The sequence below is a fragment of the Myotis davidii genome, unplaced genomic scaffold (genome assembly GCF_000327345.1).
Source record: "Myotis davidii unplaced genomic scaffold, ASM32734v1 scaffold944, whole genome shotgun sequence".
NCBI classification, from domain to species: Eukaryota; Metazoa; Chordata; class Mammalia; order Chiroptera; family Vespertilionidae; genus Myotis; species Myotis davidii.
The window spans coordinates 479,081-494,100 of record NW_006296283.1 but is presented as its reverse complement, the minus strand read 5'-3'; the positions used below and the strand labels follow the sequence as shown (position 1 = coordinate 494,100).

General features: G+C 37.9%; 1 protein-coding gene across 10 annotated transcripts in view; it reads left to right on the top strand.

Moving 5' to 3' along the window:
- The window catches only part of ERC1 (ELKS/RAB6-interacting/CAST family member 1), a 496,604-nt gene that overhangs the window by 162,392 nt on the left and 319,192 nt on the right, over window positions 1-15,020 (top strand). For 6 of the 10 annotated variants that reach the window (XM_006771286.2, XM_006771283.2, XM_015568835.1 and 3 more), the window contains one exon: window positions 4,714-4,725. The exons of the other annotated variants lie outside the window; for them this stretch is intronic. In XM_006771286.2, the coding sequence (XP_006771349.2) occupies window positions 4,714-4,725 (12 nt within the window). The remainder of the gene's footprint in view (window positions 1-4,713; window positions 4,726-15,020) is intronic. 10 annotated transcript variants of the gene reach the window in all.

The following is a 15,020-nucleotide window of genomic DNA, read 5'->3' as shown; positions in this document are numbered from 1 at the left end:
CACCCACTGCAAACCTCGGAGAGAAAGCTGCCCTCGCGTTCCGACCGATGCCAGACAGTCCCGCTTCTCCCATTTGAGTCTGGGTCCCTAGAGACTCGCCCAGAACGGGAGCTCAGAATCTGAGACTCCCTTTCGATTGAAAACGACAACCGCGCCCGCAGCTTCCAGCCCGCTCCCTGCGTGCCTCCACACCTTTGTATTTTCCGCACTGCGCCTCCTCTGAGTCTCGTATGCTGTTCTCTTTCCTTCTAGTTGAAGAATTTCCCCTCAGCCAGCCTTCCTGTGATTCTGGGCGATGTCTGTTCTGTCTTTTAGTTGTATTTTTGAAGTGGTTGTTCGAGGCAGCATTCTCCGGTGTTTACCTATCCCGCCATCTTGGTTTCTCCTCTATTTCACCATCTAATCATCTCGCATTTCTTCCCTATTCCTTCCCATTGCCCGCCATATTCAGAACTTTCATCTAACAGATGGAGATTTAATAGTCCTTTATACACTTACTAAAGGCCTGGTGCATGAAATTCGTGCACGGAGGGAGGGGTGTGTGTCCCTCAGCCCAGCCTGCACCCTCTCCCATGTGGAACCCCTCTAGGGTTGTCCGACTGCCCGTTTAGGCCTGATCTCACAATCCAGGACTTCTGGTTCCCAACCGCTTGCCTGTCTGTCTGCCTGCCTGCCTGATTGCCCCTAACCGCTTCTTCCTGCCAGCCTGATCACCCCCTAACCACTCCTCTGCCAGCCCGATTGCCCCAACTGCCCTCCCCTGCGGGCCTGGTCTCCCCTAACTGCCCTCCCCTGCCGGCTTGTCGCCCCCAACTGCCCTCCGCTGCCTGCCTGGTCACTCCTAACTTCCCTCCCTTGCCAGCCTGGTCGCCCCTAACTGCCCTCTCCTGCCGGCCTGATTGCCCCTAACTGCCCCACTCTGCAGGCCTGGTCACCCCTAACTGTCCTCCCCTGCAGGCCTGGTTTCCCCCAACTTCCCTCCCTTGTAGGCCTGGTCCCCCAAATCTGCCCTCCCCTGCAGGCCTGGTTGCCCCTAACTGTCCTCCCCTGCTGGCCTGGTCGCCCTCAACTGCCCTCCCCTGCAGGCCTATTCCCACCCAACTGCCCTCCCCTGCAGGCCTGTTTGCCCCCAACTGCCTTTCCCTGCTGGCCATCTTGTGTCCACATGGGGATGGCCATCTTGTGTGTTGGAGTGATGTTCACTTTGCATATTACTCTTTTATTAGATAGGATTATACTGAAAATGTTATTATTTTTATATTCATTTCTTCTCTCTGCTTGTAATATGTTTACAATTGTACACGTACTTTTCCTTCTGTAAAAGTTTAAGTAAATTCATAAGCTATAATGTTTTTTTTTTTTTTTAATCCTCACTCGAGGATATTTTTCCATTGATTTTTAGAGAGGGAAAGACAGAGAGAAACATTGATGTGAGAAAAACACATTGATTGGTTGCCTCCTGTACGAGCCCCAACCAGGGATTGGTCCGGGGAGGACCCTGCAACCAAGGTATGTGCCCTTGACCGAAATTGAACCTGGGACCCTTCAGTCTGAAGGCCAATGCTCTATCCACTAAGCCAAACCAGCTAGGGCATGCTATAATCTTAAAATTTAATATAATTCAGTGGGATTACTTTTCAATCTGCAGGGTAAATAAAACAAAGATAATCATTTTCCTGTTTTGTCACAATGAAATGCCAGTTTTAACTCTGAGTTTTACAGTTTAACATTTCTGGAACTGGGATACATGTATAAATAATGGCATGGCATAATTGGCTTGGTGTAGTTTTTTTTTCTTTCTTGATGCATAAAGTAATGGTACATCTTCTGTTCTTGGTAAATTGATATTAAAGGTGCATGCAAAGAGAGTGGATAAAATTCTTTCACTGAATGTGAGAGTGGAAGAAAATTTTTCCAGCCCGGCCAATGTGGCTCAGTGGTTGAATGTTGACCTATGGATCTGGAGGTCACAGTTCAATTCCCTGTCAGGACACATGCCTAGCTTTCAGGCTCAATCCCCAGTGTGGGGCGTGCAGGAGGCAGCCGATCAATGATTCTCTCTCATTATTTGATGTTTTTATCTCTCGTTCCCTCTTCCCTCCTCTCTGAAATAAATAAAAAATATATTTTTAAAAAGAAAGTATTTTCATATTAACATTATTTTCTCATGTATTCCCTTTAAAATGTGTGTAACCAAAGAAATATATTTATTGTTATAATTAGATATGTAAATATTTTATCTACATCCTGGAAGTTTATTTTTTTTAAAAGATCTAAAACATTTTTTTGATCTTTTCATTGGGAGAATGGGCTTTATGTTTGTGATTATTTTATATTGATATCACAGTATATTTGGGCATCTATGGCACAGTGTAACCTGAAATGTAAACCTATGTATTTAATCTTCATATTTGTATGTATATCTCCATAAGGAAATCTTGAATTGATACTCAGTTTAATGTCTTAAAATATATTCCATATAGTAATTAATATTAATCTGTATATAGGTTTGGCATAGACTAGTATGCAATTCATGCGGAAAATGGTTCCTTAGAGAATAATTTTTTTTATTTTAAAATTTATGGTTATCGATTTGATTCATGAAGTACAATGTCAGAGAATATAACCTTAACGTAGTTGAAGAGAAATGGCTGGTGCTGCTGTGATGGTTGTGTATCCCTGGTTGAGGGAAAATGAGCTGTGTTTAAAAGAAAAAGAAAAGAAAAGAAAAGAAAGATGCTAAGAGTATTACAACTGAACATGACTGGTTCCTTATCTGATCCTGCTTGCTTTAGCTTGCTTTCTGGGGAAACTGCTTGTTTCTTTTTCTTTCTTGAATTTCACTGATTTCATTTAAAAGAAGAATAAATTACACAGCTTTACATAGTCAATTCTATGTATAAGTTTCTTGTGGGTACAACTTGTAATTTGTTGCTACAGTCTTGATAGGCATTTAATAGTACTTAAATTTTTACTTGAAAGTAAAAACACTAGAATTATATATTGTTATTTTATGTGCATATTTTTTCTCCTAAATTAATTTCCCCAAAGCTATAGTTTGATGCCAAAGTGAAATATGACTCATGAATAGTAAAATAGGTAAAAAGATTCTTAAAGTTGTTGACTGTTGACAGGAATAAGCTTATTTTTTAAAAATGTATTTATCTAGCCCTAACCAGTTTGGCTCAGTGGATAGAGTGTCGGCCTGCCGACTGAAGGGTCCCGGTCAAGGGCATGTACCTTGGTTGCGGGCACATCTCCAGTGGGGAGTGTGCAGGAGGCAGCTGATCGATGTTTCTCTCTCATCCATGTTTCTAACTCTCTATCCCTCTCTCTTCCTCTCTGTAAAAATAAAAAATAAATAAATAAATTGTATTTACCCGTCTTAGATAAAGCCTTGCATCTATAGATTTCAGTTAGTGTCATTGTTGATCTGAAATTATTCTAACTTACTGCATCATAACCAGTAAAAAGATAATTGGGAACAATCATTTACCCTCTTTTTTACTTTGAATATTGTATTGTACACTGTTTTATATGTGCCAAAGAGTCTTGGATTTTTATAGATAGGCATCTGTAAGCATCACAAAACATTTAAAGTATCCCTAGATAGTATACCTACATTCTTATCCTAGATCTACCACTTACTCACTGTGATTGTGAGGAATTTAAAATTTTTCTTTGTTTTTCATCTTTTTATCTTATATAATAGGGATAAATATATTATTTCATTATTCTCACAACTTTTAAAAACTCATTTTAAGTATGAAACATTACAAAAAATTAAAAATACAAATTGAAATGGTGCTTGCATTCAAGAAATATGTTTAAGGTAAAATTTAGATCTTGAAGATAATCTTGATGACACTGGCCATTAAAAATCTAAGTATCTGTAGGATAATAGTAATTTCAGTGACAGTGATTAATTTTTAAAAAGGTAAACTGTCTGCTACTATAAAAAGTAATATTGAATCACAGGTTTCATGCTGTGTAGGAATATTAAGCATGGCTTTGTTCTTTTACTGCTGAGCAGTATTGGAAATGAATTGATGTTTATAGAGCCTTATATTTTTCTTCCTATTGCTTTTAGGTTGCACCAGTTGAGGTAAATTTTGGTAGATTTGAAATGAAAAATAATGCATTTGGCGGGAAAATTTTAGTTTTCACATTTGAGAAAATTATATTTAATTCTCCCAAATAAATTAGAGTCCTGTATTCTACAAAATATCCAAAGTTGTCAGTGTTTTTCTGCGTTTGTTTATGGGTAACTTGGATCCAAGAAATAGAGTGGGATGGGTAAAGGGGTAGTCACTTATAAGGTGTGTGTGTGTACAACTAAGCTGCCCAAAGTTGTGAAATCACTGAACTACTTAAATGGAAAGGAGGAGCATTAACCTTCTCTTCTTTTTCTTGGGGTTTAACAGTTTTTCCCTATCCCAGAAAGTGGCAAATTTTAGATAAAATTTTTTTCTGTAGAAACTTACATTAAGGTACAGTGATGTAATCTAACGTAAAAATACATTTGTTGAGAGTTGAAAATCTGAAATTACTAATTTTTAGTGCCTGTGCAGAATCTATGACTCCTTGCCCTTCTTTAATCTTGTCCTTTGTTTGTCTATGTCTATGAATAATATTATTTTTGAATATTGTTTTCATTAATTCTTTCTAACTTTCTCTTTCACATTTTCTTCCTGGATTTGCTGTTTCCTTCAGTCTCACCTCAAGGTCAGTATGATTGTATTAAAACAAAGACTTTTGATAGAGCATTGTATGCAAACATTATTTTGAGCTGAAATGATAGAACTTATTCCAGGAAAGCAATGTCTAGAAATCTAGTTACAAGTGCGTAAAATGTCAGGAGTTTTTGGTTTACCAGAAGAGTGGACTCAAAGTTCTTTGCTTCAAATGACAGTAAGGATAATCAGAAAGCAACAGTCCGACCAAACACAATTTTACTGGAAGAAAAATGAATGTGAAAAGAGTCACCAGGGGAGTGAGGAGGAAAAATACATTGTTTTAATTTAAATAGAATTTCATCGGAGACATTCAGGCTAATCATATTATATTAGCAGGGTGAAGTGCAGCATGAATTATGGAGGGAAAGTTACCGCAGTGTGAAGAACCTTTGAATTATTTCACATATACAAACCTATACACAAATCTTTAAATTTTGAGTTTGTTTGGTGATTCTGCTGATGGTTGAGCTATTGATAACAAAAACAACTACCTCTACTGCTATTTACATCTGTCAGAGGTACCATGTAGAAGCTTTACATCTTCATGAGTAAGTAAATTAGTAAGAGAAGCTGGCAGATAATAATTGGAAACCTGCATTTTAAAAGTTACTGATTTTGCATATGATAATGTAAATGAAAGTGTGAGAATTTCTGATAGGGTTTGGAAAATGATATTGCTAATACCATATGCATTTTATGTAGCAGCTCTTCTTTAATAATAACGTCGTATATATTTACTATTTAGAAAAACACCTGTCTGATTTACAAATAGCTTATGGGTTTACCCCGAACAGATTATTTTAATGAGGAAGTGTAAATAGGGAAGGTGATTTCTCTAAGGTCAACCAATAGTAAGTGGTGATACTTGAATTTGATGCCAGATCTTCTCATTTCAATCTCAGAACTCTTTATGTTATGTGCACTGTAGCCTACGAGTTAGAATCTGACCTATGAAACCCCAGATTGCTTGAATTTTCTTAGGTAGATTTCTCATCTGTAAAATTGGGATAGTTATCTAATCTAAAGGATTGTTGTAAACAGTGATAGAGTTCATACAAAGAGCACTTCGAACAGTGTCTGGCACAGGTAAGCAATCAATAAATGTATCTATTATAATTACTCCTTTTTGTTTTTTTCATGAATCCTATTTGATCCAGAGTATCATAGCATGATGTCAAGCATTTCAGGTTCTTTAAAATACTATACTGATTATATTAATCCAAACTAGTGTCAATAGAAAGTGCAAAGTAGAATTTCAGTGCAAAATTACGTATGTGTAGAAAATGAGAAAAGTACACATATTTCTTCTATATTGATATTTTAAGATTCCGCTTATCTTTTTAGATGCTAAAATTTGTCATAGGTAGAAAGATGAAGTTGAGGCTTTTTAAGAAGATTCTCTTTCCCATTTCTACTCCCTGATATTTTGTCTCAGTATTTAAATTGCAAACTTTAATAATATTTCTGAAAAAGTCCCTTATCTTTGAATCTTTTAAAAATAAGCAATTTGTGGAGTATAAGTACATTTAAAAACAAAACAAAATAAGACTCTCTTTCGTAATTAATTATACTAATCTAATTCATGAAGGTGGTTCTTCAGTCAGATCTACACTGTCTTTTTTCTTTCTCTCGTAGCCATGTCCTCTCCTGCTTTACCGATAAGTAGAGCTGGAGGGTATCAGCAATCTTAACATTTCTATCTTCACTCATCTTTCCTTTCCTTTTGTTTCAGTGGAATGAATTTTTCAGCTCTTTGCCAAGGTTACATCTTCCCATTTTCTTTATCCCTTCCCTCTTCCTAGTTTAAAAAAACGTGCTCCATAAATCAGATCCTTCTTCTCCTTATTTCTTTCCCCTGACCCTCTCAAACATAAAACATATCCTATTTTCCCCCAATTCTTAAAAAGAAATGTAAATAATCCTTTCTAATGTCTTTTCCTTGGCTTCAGGTTACTACAGTATTTTACTTTTACCTTTTACTTTTTTCTATTTATTTGCACAGTTATGAAACCATAATTTATTCTTGCTGCTTCCACTTTCATACTTCCATATATTTTCCAAACTAGTGTAATTTGGATTCTTCTCTCCCTCCTGAACCAAAATTGCTTCAGTGAAGTGTACTAGGTGCCAGATTCATTGACCTTGTTTGTCTTGGTCACACTGATGTTTTGGGGTGTTAGATATTATTGACTATCTTCCTTATAGAAACTGTTCTTTTGTAGTTTGTAACATGTTTTCTGCTACATCTTTTACTATCTAATTGGCATTTTTTAGTCTGTTTTTACTTTTCTTCTTTTACATGTTTCTTAATTTTTGGTGTTTCTCATGTCCTTGAGAAATATTCCTTTCATCTATATTATTGGTCACCTACCTTGTTACCACTAATGACTCAGTTCTTTTTTTGTTTTTAATTTTCATGGAACTCCTATTTCAAATAAACGATATACATTGCAGAAAAAATCTTAGTGTTTGCAATTAAAATAGCAAGCACAAATACTGTATTTCAAAAGTGGTTTTTCCATATTCTTCTCTAAACATTTTCTCTACGTACTACAATCTGAAATTATTTGGAATTATGTAATTAAAAATGTGAAAAAAATTCAGCTTTAGTAGAAAAATATAATGAAGGCATTTGCCTTGATTCTTGAGAACCTTCATCTCTAACTTAAGTTTCCAGTGGACTCATATTTTTATTGGGAAGTTTTATTGCTTTTTCTCATATTTTGTTTTTTCCATGACAGGTTTGTTTTTTTCAATTACAGTTGACATTCAATATTATTTTATATTAGTTTTAGGTGTATAGTATAATGGTTAGACAGTTATATTATTTATGAAGTGATTCCCCCACCTGGCACTACATATAGTTATTACAATATTATTGACTATTTTCCCCTGTGCTCTATTTTATATTCCTGTGACTATTCTGTAACTACCAATTTGTATTTCTTAATCCTTTTGCCTTTTTTGCCCAATCCTTTAACCCCCCTCCCATCTGATAATCATCAGTTTTCTTTTTGTTTTGTTTATTTTGTTCTTTAGATTCCACATATAAGTGAAATCATATGGTATTTGTCTTTCTCTGTATGACTTATTTCATTTAGCATAATACCCTCTAGGCTCATCTATGTTGTTGCAAATGGTAAAATTCATTGTTTTTTATTTTTATTTTTATTTATTTATTTTTTTAAAATATATTTTATTGATCTTTTACAGAGAGAAAGGGAGAGAGATAGAGAGTTAGAAACATCGATGGGAGAGAAACATCGATCAGCTGCCCCCTGCACATCCCCACTGGGGATGTGCCCGCAACCCAGGCACATGCCCCTGACCAGAATCGAACCCGGGACCCCTCAGTCCACAGGCTGACGCTCTATCCACTGAGCCAAACCGGCCCCGGCAAATTTCATCCTTTTTTAATGCTGAGTAATATTCCATTGAATATATGTACCCCAGCTTTATTTTTATATTCAAATATCTCTTGATGGACACTTAGGTTGTTTCCATATCTTGGCTATTATAGATAATGCTGGTCCCGTGTGCATTGAAAAGATGCATATTCTGTTGCTTTCTGGTGAAATGGCACTAGAAATACAAATTAAATTCATCTGTCTAATGTGGCATGGCAAGTTTTGATCTAAGTGTCTCCAAACAAAACTTCTAAAATTCTTATGGAAAGGCTCAAGAAGAATTTATCCATGGAAATCATTAATGTATACATACTACTCTGAGTTTCAAGTTATGTTAATGATAATATTACTAGAGGAGCAGTGCAGGAGCTCAAAAGGTGTCTGTGGAGTGAGCGGGGTCCCTCTGGCAGGTGGGGCCCCTTGGCCTGGCCTGCAGGGATTGGGCCGAAACGGGCAGTCCGACATCCCCCAAGGGGTCCTGGAGTGTGAGAGGGCACTCTGCAGAGTTGCTGTTGCTCAGCAGCTCCTGCGTTGAACGTCTGCCCCCTGATGGTCAATGTGTGTCATACCTACCAGCCGATCACTTAGCCTTTTATAGATAGAGAGGCCCGGTGCACAAAATGTGTGTGTGTGTGTTGGGGCGGGGGGGGGCGAGTAGTGTACCTCAGCCTGGCCTGCACCCTCTCGCAATCTGGGACCCCTTGGGTGACATCCGACTGCTGGCTTAGGCCCTACAGGGATTAGGCCTAAGCCAGCAGTTGGTCATCCCTTTCGCAATCCAGGACCACTGGCTCCTAAGCACTCACCTGCCTGATCGCTCCTAACCACTTGCCTCCCTGCCTGATTGCCCCTAACCACTCTGCCTGCCTGCTTCATCACCCCTAACTGCTCACCTGCCTGCTTGATAGCTCCTAACTGGTCGCCTGCCTGCCTGCCTGATCGCCCCTAACCGCCTCTGCCTTGGGCCCCGCTACGGTGGCTTCATCTGGAAGGATATCCGGAAGGTTGTTCGGCTATCTGGTCTAATTAGCATATTACCCTTTCATTATCCTATGTAACAGTAGACAAACATGGTAATTGACCGTACCTTCGCTACGCTGCCCATAGTCTAATCAGCGAGATATGCAAATTAACCACCAACAAAGATGGTGGTTAATTTGCATACATAGGCACAAAGCAGTGGCGCAAAGACTGAAGGCAGTTTGGCTGGAGCAGTGAAGACTGAAGGCGGCTCCGGCTGGAGCGAAGGCCTGGGTTCCGGGTACCGGAGGAAAACCGGTGCCAGCAGCCAGGGGAAGGGAAGGTCTATTGCACGAATCTTCTCGTGCAACAGGCCTCTAGTTACAGATAAGCTGGTTCACTTTAGTAGGTTTTTTAAAATCCTCACCCAAGGATGTTTTTATTGATTTTAGAGAAAGGAAAGGAGAGAGACAAAGAGACATTGATTGGTTGTCTCCCTTTTGTGCTCTGACCAGGAATTAAATCTGCAATCTGGGTATGTGTCCTGACTCAGAATGGAACCCACAACCTTTTTGGTGAACTGATGATGCTCCAACCAACTTAGCTACCTGGCCAGTGCCATTTAGTAGTTTTAACTCTAACAGTAAATGCCATTAAACTAATACTTATTTCCAAATAAGTTTATTTTCCAAGGCACACAAAATAAAACATGTTGTATTTTTCCAGTGGCAAAGATAGTTTTGGCTGTAATATGTAAAGAAGCTTCTCTTCATTCCAGGTTAAAATTTTATCTATATCTATATCTATATCTATATCTATATCTACGCATCTCGCCACTTCAATTATGGTTTTGCCAAATCCAGTTGAGTAGGTCAGCAAGAGAGTGTAATTGTGGTTTCAGATTGGATTGGATGTTCCTGGGACTTCATTATATGACCTTGGATAGATAGTAAACCCTTCAGTGTTTGTTTTAATCACCTGCTTTTTTGATATTTCTGATACTTAACTATAGTGTTTTTGTTTTAGTGTCTCCACTAAGCATTTTCATTTTGGATAAATTTATTTGTTTCCTCTTTTCCTCCCTTGTCGTCCTCTGCCCTTCTGTGTCCCACTTTTCATTTAGTACAAAGCATAGAGATTTTATTTAAAGTGACGATGACTGAAGTCTCACATCTCTATCCTAAAACATATACATCCTTTTGGTTCTTGTTTATGACATTAGCCCAGAAAATCAATACAAAGAAGTAATTTCATGTCTGGATGAAAATATTTGATTCAGAATTCATCTTTACTTTTTACTATAAAGCAGCACATGTAAAGGCAAGATATTTAAAAAGTGAGGCCTATAAATGTCATCTTTTTTACTCTCCATCTCTTAGATCTAAACGAATTGAACTCAATATTGTTATTACCCGTGTTTTATTTAGCAGTGACTTCTGCAGATTTGCCTTCAAAACAGATGTTTACAATCTGTGGGATACTTCCTAATATTGGTAACTGCATTAAGACCAGAGTCCCTATATTGTTAGGTAATAAAAGTTAAATATTTTATGCCTTGCTCAAATATATTTATGTTGTTATAGTAGTTTTCATAAGATGTCATTTCACAAATTCTTATTTTGAAAGCTTAGTTATTTTCTTATTTTTTAGTCAAAGTGTTCAGAACTTTATAGGCCCCAGAGCATTTCTGACCCTAGGGGATCTGTTTATAAGAAGTTTGACTTAAGGGCAAAAGTTTATAATCTAGGAGAATGATATGTTGTTAATTGCATTTTTTGCTTCCACTTGTCATTCCATTTGGCTCTTTAAAAGTTGATTTGAGAGAAAGAGAGAGGAAAGGAGGAAGGGGGAGAGAGAGAGAGAGATTGGTTTGTTGCAAATTAAATGATGTATCATTTCTTCACCTGTCAGAATGGTTACCATTAATAAATCAAACAACAAGTGCTGGTGAGGATGTGGAGAAAAGGAACTCTAGTACACTGCTGATAGGAATGCAGTCTGGAGCAGCCACTGTGGAATATAGTGTGGCGTTTTCTCAAAAAATTAAAAATAGAACTTTCTTTTGAGTCAGCAATTCCATTTCTGAGAATATATCCTATGAATCCCAAAACATGAATCACAAAGTATATGTGCACCCCTATGTTCATAGCAGCATTATTTACAACTAGAGGCCCGGTGCATGAAATTTGTGCACAGGGGAGGGGGTGTGTGTCCCTTAGCCCAGCCTGCACCCTCTCCAATCTGGGACATCCCTCTCACAATCCAGGACTGCTGGCTCCCAACCGCTCGCCTGCCTGCCTGCCTGATTGCCCCCTAACAACTCCCCTGCCAGCCTGATGCCTAACTGCTCCCCTGCCAGCCTGATTACCCCTAATTGCCCTCCCCTGCTGGCCTGGTTACCCCTAACTGCCCTCTCCTGCCAGCCTGGTCGCCCCTAACTGCCCTCCCCTATAGGCCTGGTCGCCCCCTAACTGCCCTCCTCCGCCGGCCTAGTCACCCCTAATTGCCCTCCTCTGCCAGCTATCTTGTGGTTGCCATCTTTGACCACATTGGGGTGGCCATCTGGTGTGTTGGAGTGATGGTCAATTTGCATATTACTATTTCATTAGATAGGATAGCCAAGATCTGGAAACAGTCCAAGTGCCCATCAGCAGATGAGTGGATAAAAAAGCTGTGGTACATTTACACAATGGCATACTATGTGGCTATGAAAAAGAGAGAGTCCAGCTGGTGTTGCTCAGTGTTTGAGCCGTTGACCTAAGAACCAGGCGGTCGGGGCATATGTCCAGGTTTTGGACTCAATCCCCATGAGGGCGCATGCAGGAGGCAGCAGATCTATGATTGTCTCTCATCATTGATGTTTCTTTCTCCCTCTCCCTTCCTCTCTGAAATAAAAATATATTTTAAAATTTTTAAGAAAATTAAAAAGAGGGAACTCTTACCCTTTGCCATTGCATGGATGAACCTGGAGAGTATTATTCTAAGCGAAATAAGCCAGTTAGAGAAAGACAAATTCCATATTATCTCACTAATATGTGGAATTTAATTAACAAAATAAACTGACAAAATGGAACCAGAGCATACATACTTGGAATAGACTGAAGGATGCCACAGGTGAGGGATGTAGGAGTTACAGGATAAAGAAGGTGAAGGGATTAGCTAAAGAACATATATCTACACCCTCTGGACATGGACCATAGTGTGGTGAAGGCCAAGGGATGGAGAAATGGGGGGTGGGTGGAGGTGGGCAAAGTGGGGCAGAATGAGGACATCTGCAATAGTGTCAACATTAAAAATTTTTAATAAAAGAAAAGAAGAATGAGTACATGTATGCTCTGCAGAAACAGCGCAAAGGAAAGGGTAAGGACATTAAGGCATCTGAAAAGGCAAAAATAAAACACAAAACTTATTGTGTGAGGTATTAATAGAAATATAGATGATTATAAGGGCCTTTAGCTGTGGTTAATAACACTGCATCATCTGCCTTTTTGCCACCTCTGTGACCACCTCCCCCCCACACACACACCTGCTGCTGTCCCTTTACCATATCAAGCTTATTAATGGAATTTGGATTTTATTATGTAGACAGTTTCCCTGAAACTGACAAAAACAAAAACAAAAACAAAAAATGGGAATGTAAGCTAAACTTAAATTTGCATACTGAATGTTTATAAATTAAATCATGTTTTACATAAAATCAGAATTCTGTTGGTTAAGGACCCCATGGAAGTGGAATGTAAATGTTTTGGTGATAAAAATAAATTGCCCTGTAAATGTTTAGATTTATAATTTATACTTTTGATATTTTTGCCATCCTCTCTTCCTCTAGGCTCATTCTTTATTAATGAAATCAGAACTTTTACTTTTGTTCTTTCTTTACATTTCAGTAAAATGCTTTAGTGATTGTCTTCTGCCCAACCGATTTAATGATTTTCATTTTATTTTAACCAGAATTTATGAAGAAAACCACTTATGTCATTTTCTGATCACTAGCATTTATTTGCAACAGAAAAAAAAGCTGTGGCTGTTATCTACTTAATATATCTGGTTATTATTATCACTTTTATTAATGCCTTGATTCCCACAGTTCGCCTTCAACTACTACCTCTACATTGTACATGTTATAGTTACCTAAGTTAAGTTAGTTATTAGAGCCCTGTGAGGTCACCAGGTGAAAAACTATGGATGGTGTACTCTACAGATACAGTTTAATACACTGTTGTGCAGTTTGATTAAAATGTAGTGTTCAAGAGCATTCATCATTAACATAATCTTGGGGTGGGGGATGTAAATGTATTAATATCTACAAAAGCACCTTTCAGACTGAAAAAGAAAACAAATGGCAGGAAATAAAAAGCTTTATTATGTCTTTCATTGTTCTGTTAATGGTGGAACATGCTTCTCCTAGGTCATGAGGCCAGCTATGTCAGCCAGGTCCGACTTCCACCAAGACCAGTTGAATCCCTGCTTGATTCTGTGAGGCCTCAGGCATATAAATAGAAAAATATGAAAGGAAGAAGATAATTAAATGAAGTACAAGTATTGAGGAAGAAGAAGAAAGTTTAAAAGGGAGAAAAAATAGTGGTGGGGAATAAGGATATATATGTTTATATTTCTTAGTACCAAAATTTCACTCAGAAGTCTAGGGTTGTATGTTCTGTTTTAGAACAGTGATAGAAATTAAGGTAATTCATAAACGAAATGGATGCTTTCCATAAATTGCTTGATGCTTTTTTTGCCTCTGTTATTATGAATAAATCAGGGAGAAATCCAGAGTGAACAATATAGAGCAGCAGCATCCTCCCCCACTTTAAAAAATCTGAAAACAATTGGCAGTGTATTTATTCTGTCATAGGTCCAAAAAGCCAAGTCAGCATTTTAAAGTAGGAATTTTCTTTGGTTCTCTGTTTCTTTGTCACACACATATTCATATTCCATGGCATAATAGTCATAGTGTTATGTCGTATCCTTGGTCATTTTTTTTCATACTTTATAAATTGATTTTGAATATACCAACAGTGCTGGATTCTTATCTTTACACAATTTGGAAAACAGGCAACAACTGTTGTGATAAACCCAAGTCCACATTTATACCAAGGATACCTCTCCTTCAGTGATCCTTTTCCTTTATTTTCAAAATTTTGCTCTTTCCTGGTTCATTATCATGAGTATGCCTTAAAATTTCCATCCTCAGTTTTTAAAAGTCCTTCCTTGACATAATATCCCTTGCTAGCTGGCACTCCATTTCTCTCTTCTCAGCAAATCTAGTTAAAAGAATTAACAGTAATTGCTATCTGCATTTTCTCACCTTTCTGTAAGTACATCAAAGCAGGCTTCTATTTTTAAAATCTATTTTCATTATTTCCCTGAAACTGAGTTAGTCAGGGTTATGAGTAATACACACACACACACACACACATACACACACACACACACACACACTATAATTGACAGGTCCAAAAATCATTTGGTTGCCATCTTCCTTTACTTTGTTCCTTTTCTACTCACTCCCTTCCTTGAAATATTGTTTTCATTTTGTATCTCTGCAGAAGATTCTCCTTATCCCTCCCCTCTTTCACTTGTCATTCTTTCTCTATTGCCATTTCTGGTTCCACTATATTCTCCTAGGTCTCTGAAGGGTTCCATTCTCAGCTATATTCTTTTTTTATATATACTTTCTCAGAATATGTCTTCAAGTCTCATGACTTTCACTATCTACACTAATAAAAGAGAAAAATGGTAATTGGCGTACGAGCTACCCTTTTCATTGGCTAATCAGGGCTATATGCAAATTAACTGCCAACTAAGATTGGCAGTTAACTGCCAACAAGATGGCGGTTAATTTGCATATGTAGGCACAATGCAGGGAGGTGAAAGGGAAAGCAGGAAGAAGCCCCCTGCCACTGACAGTGATCGG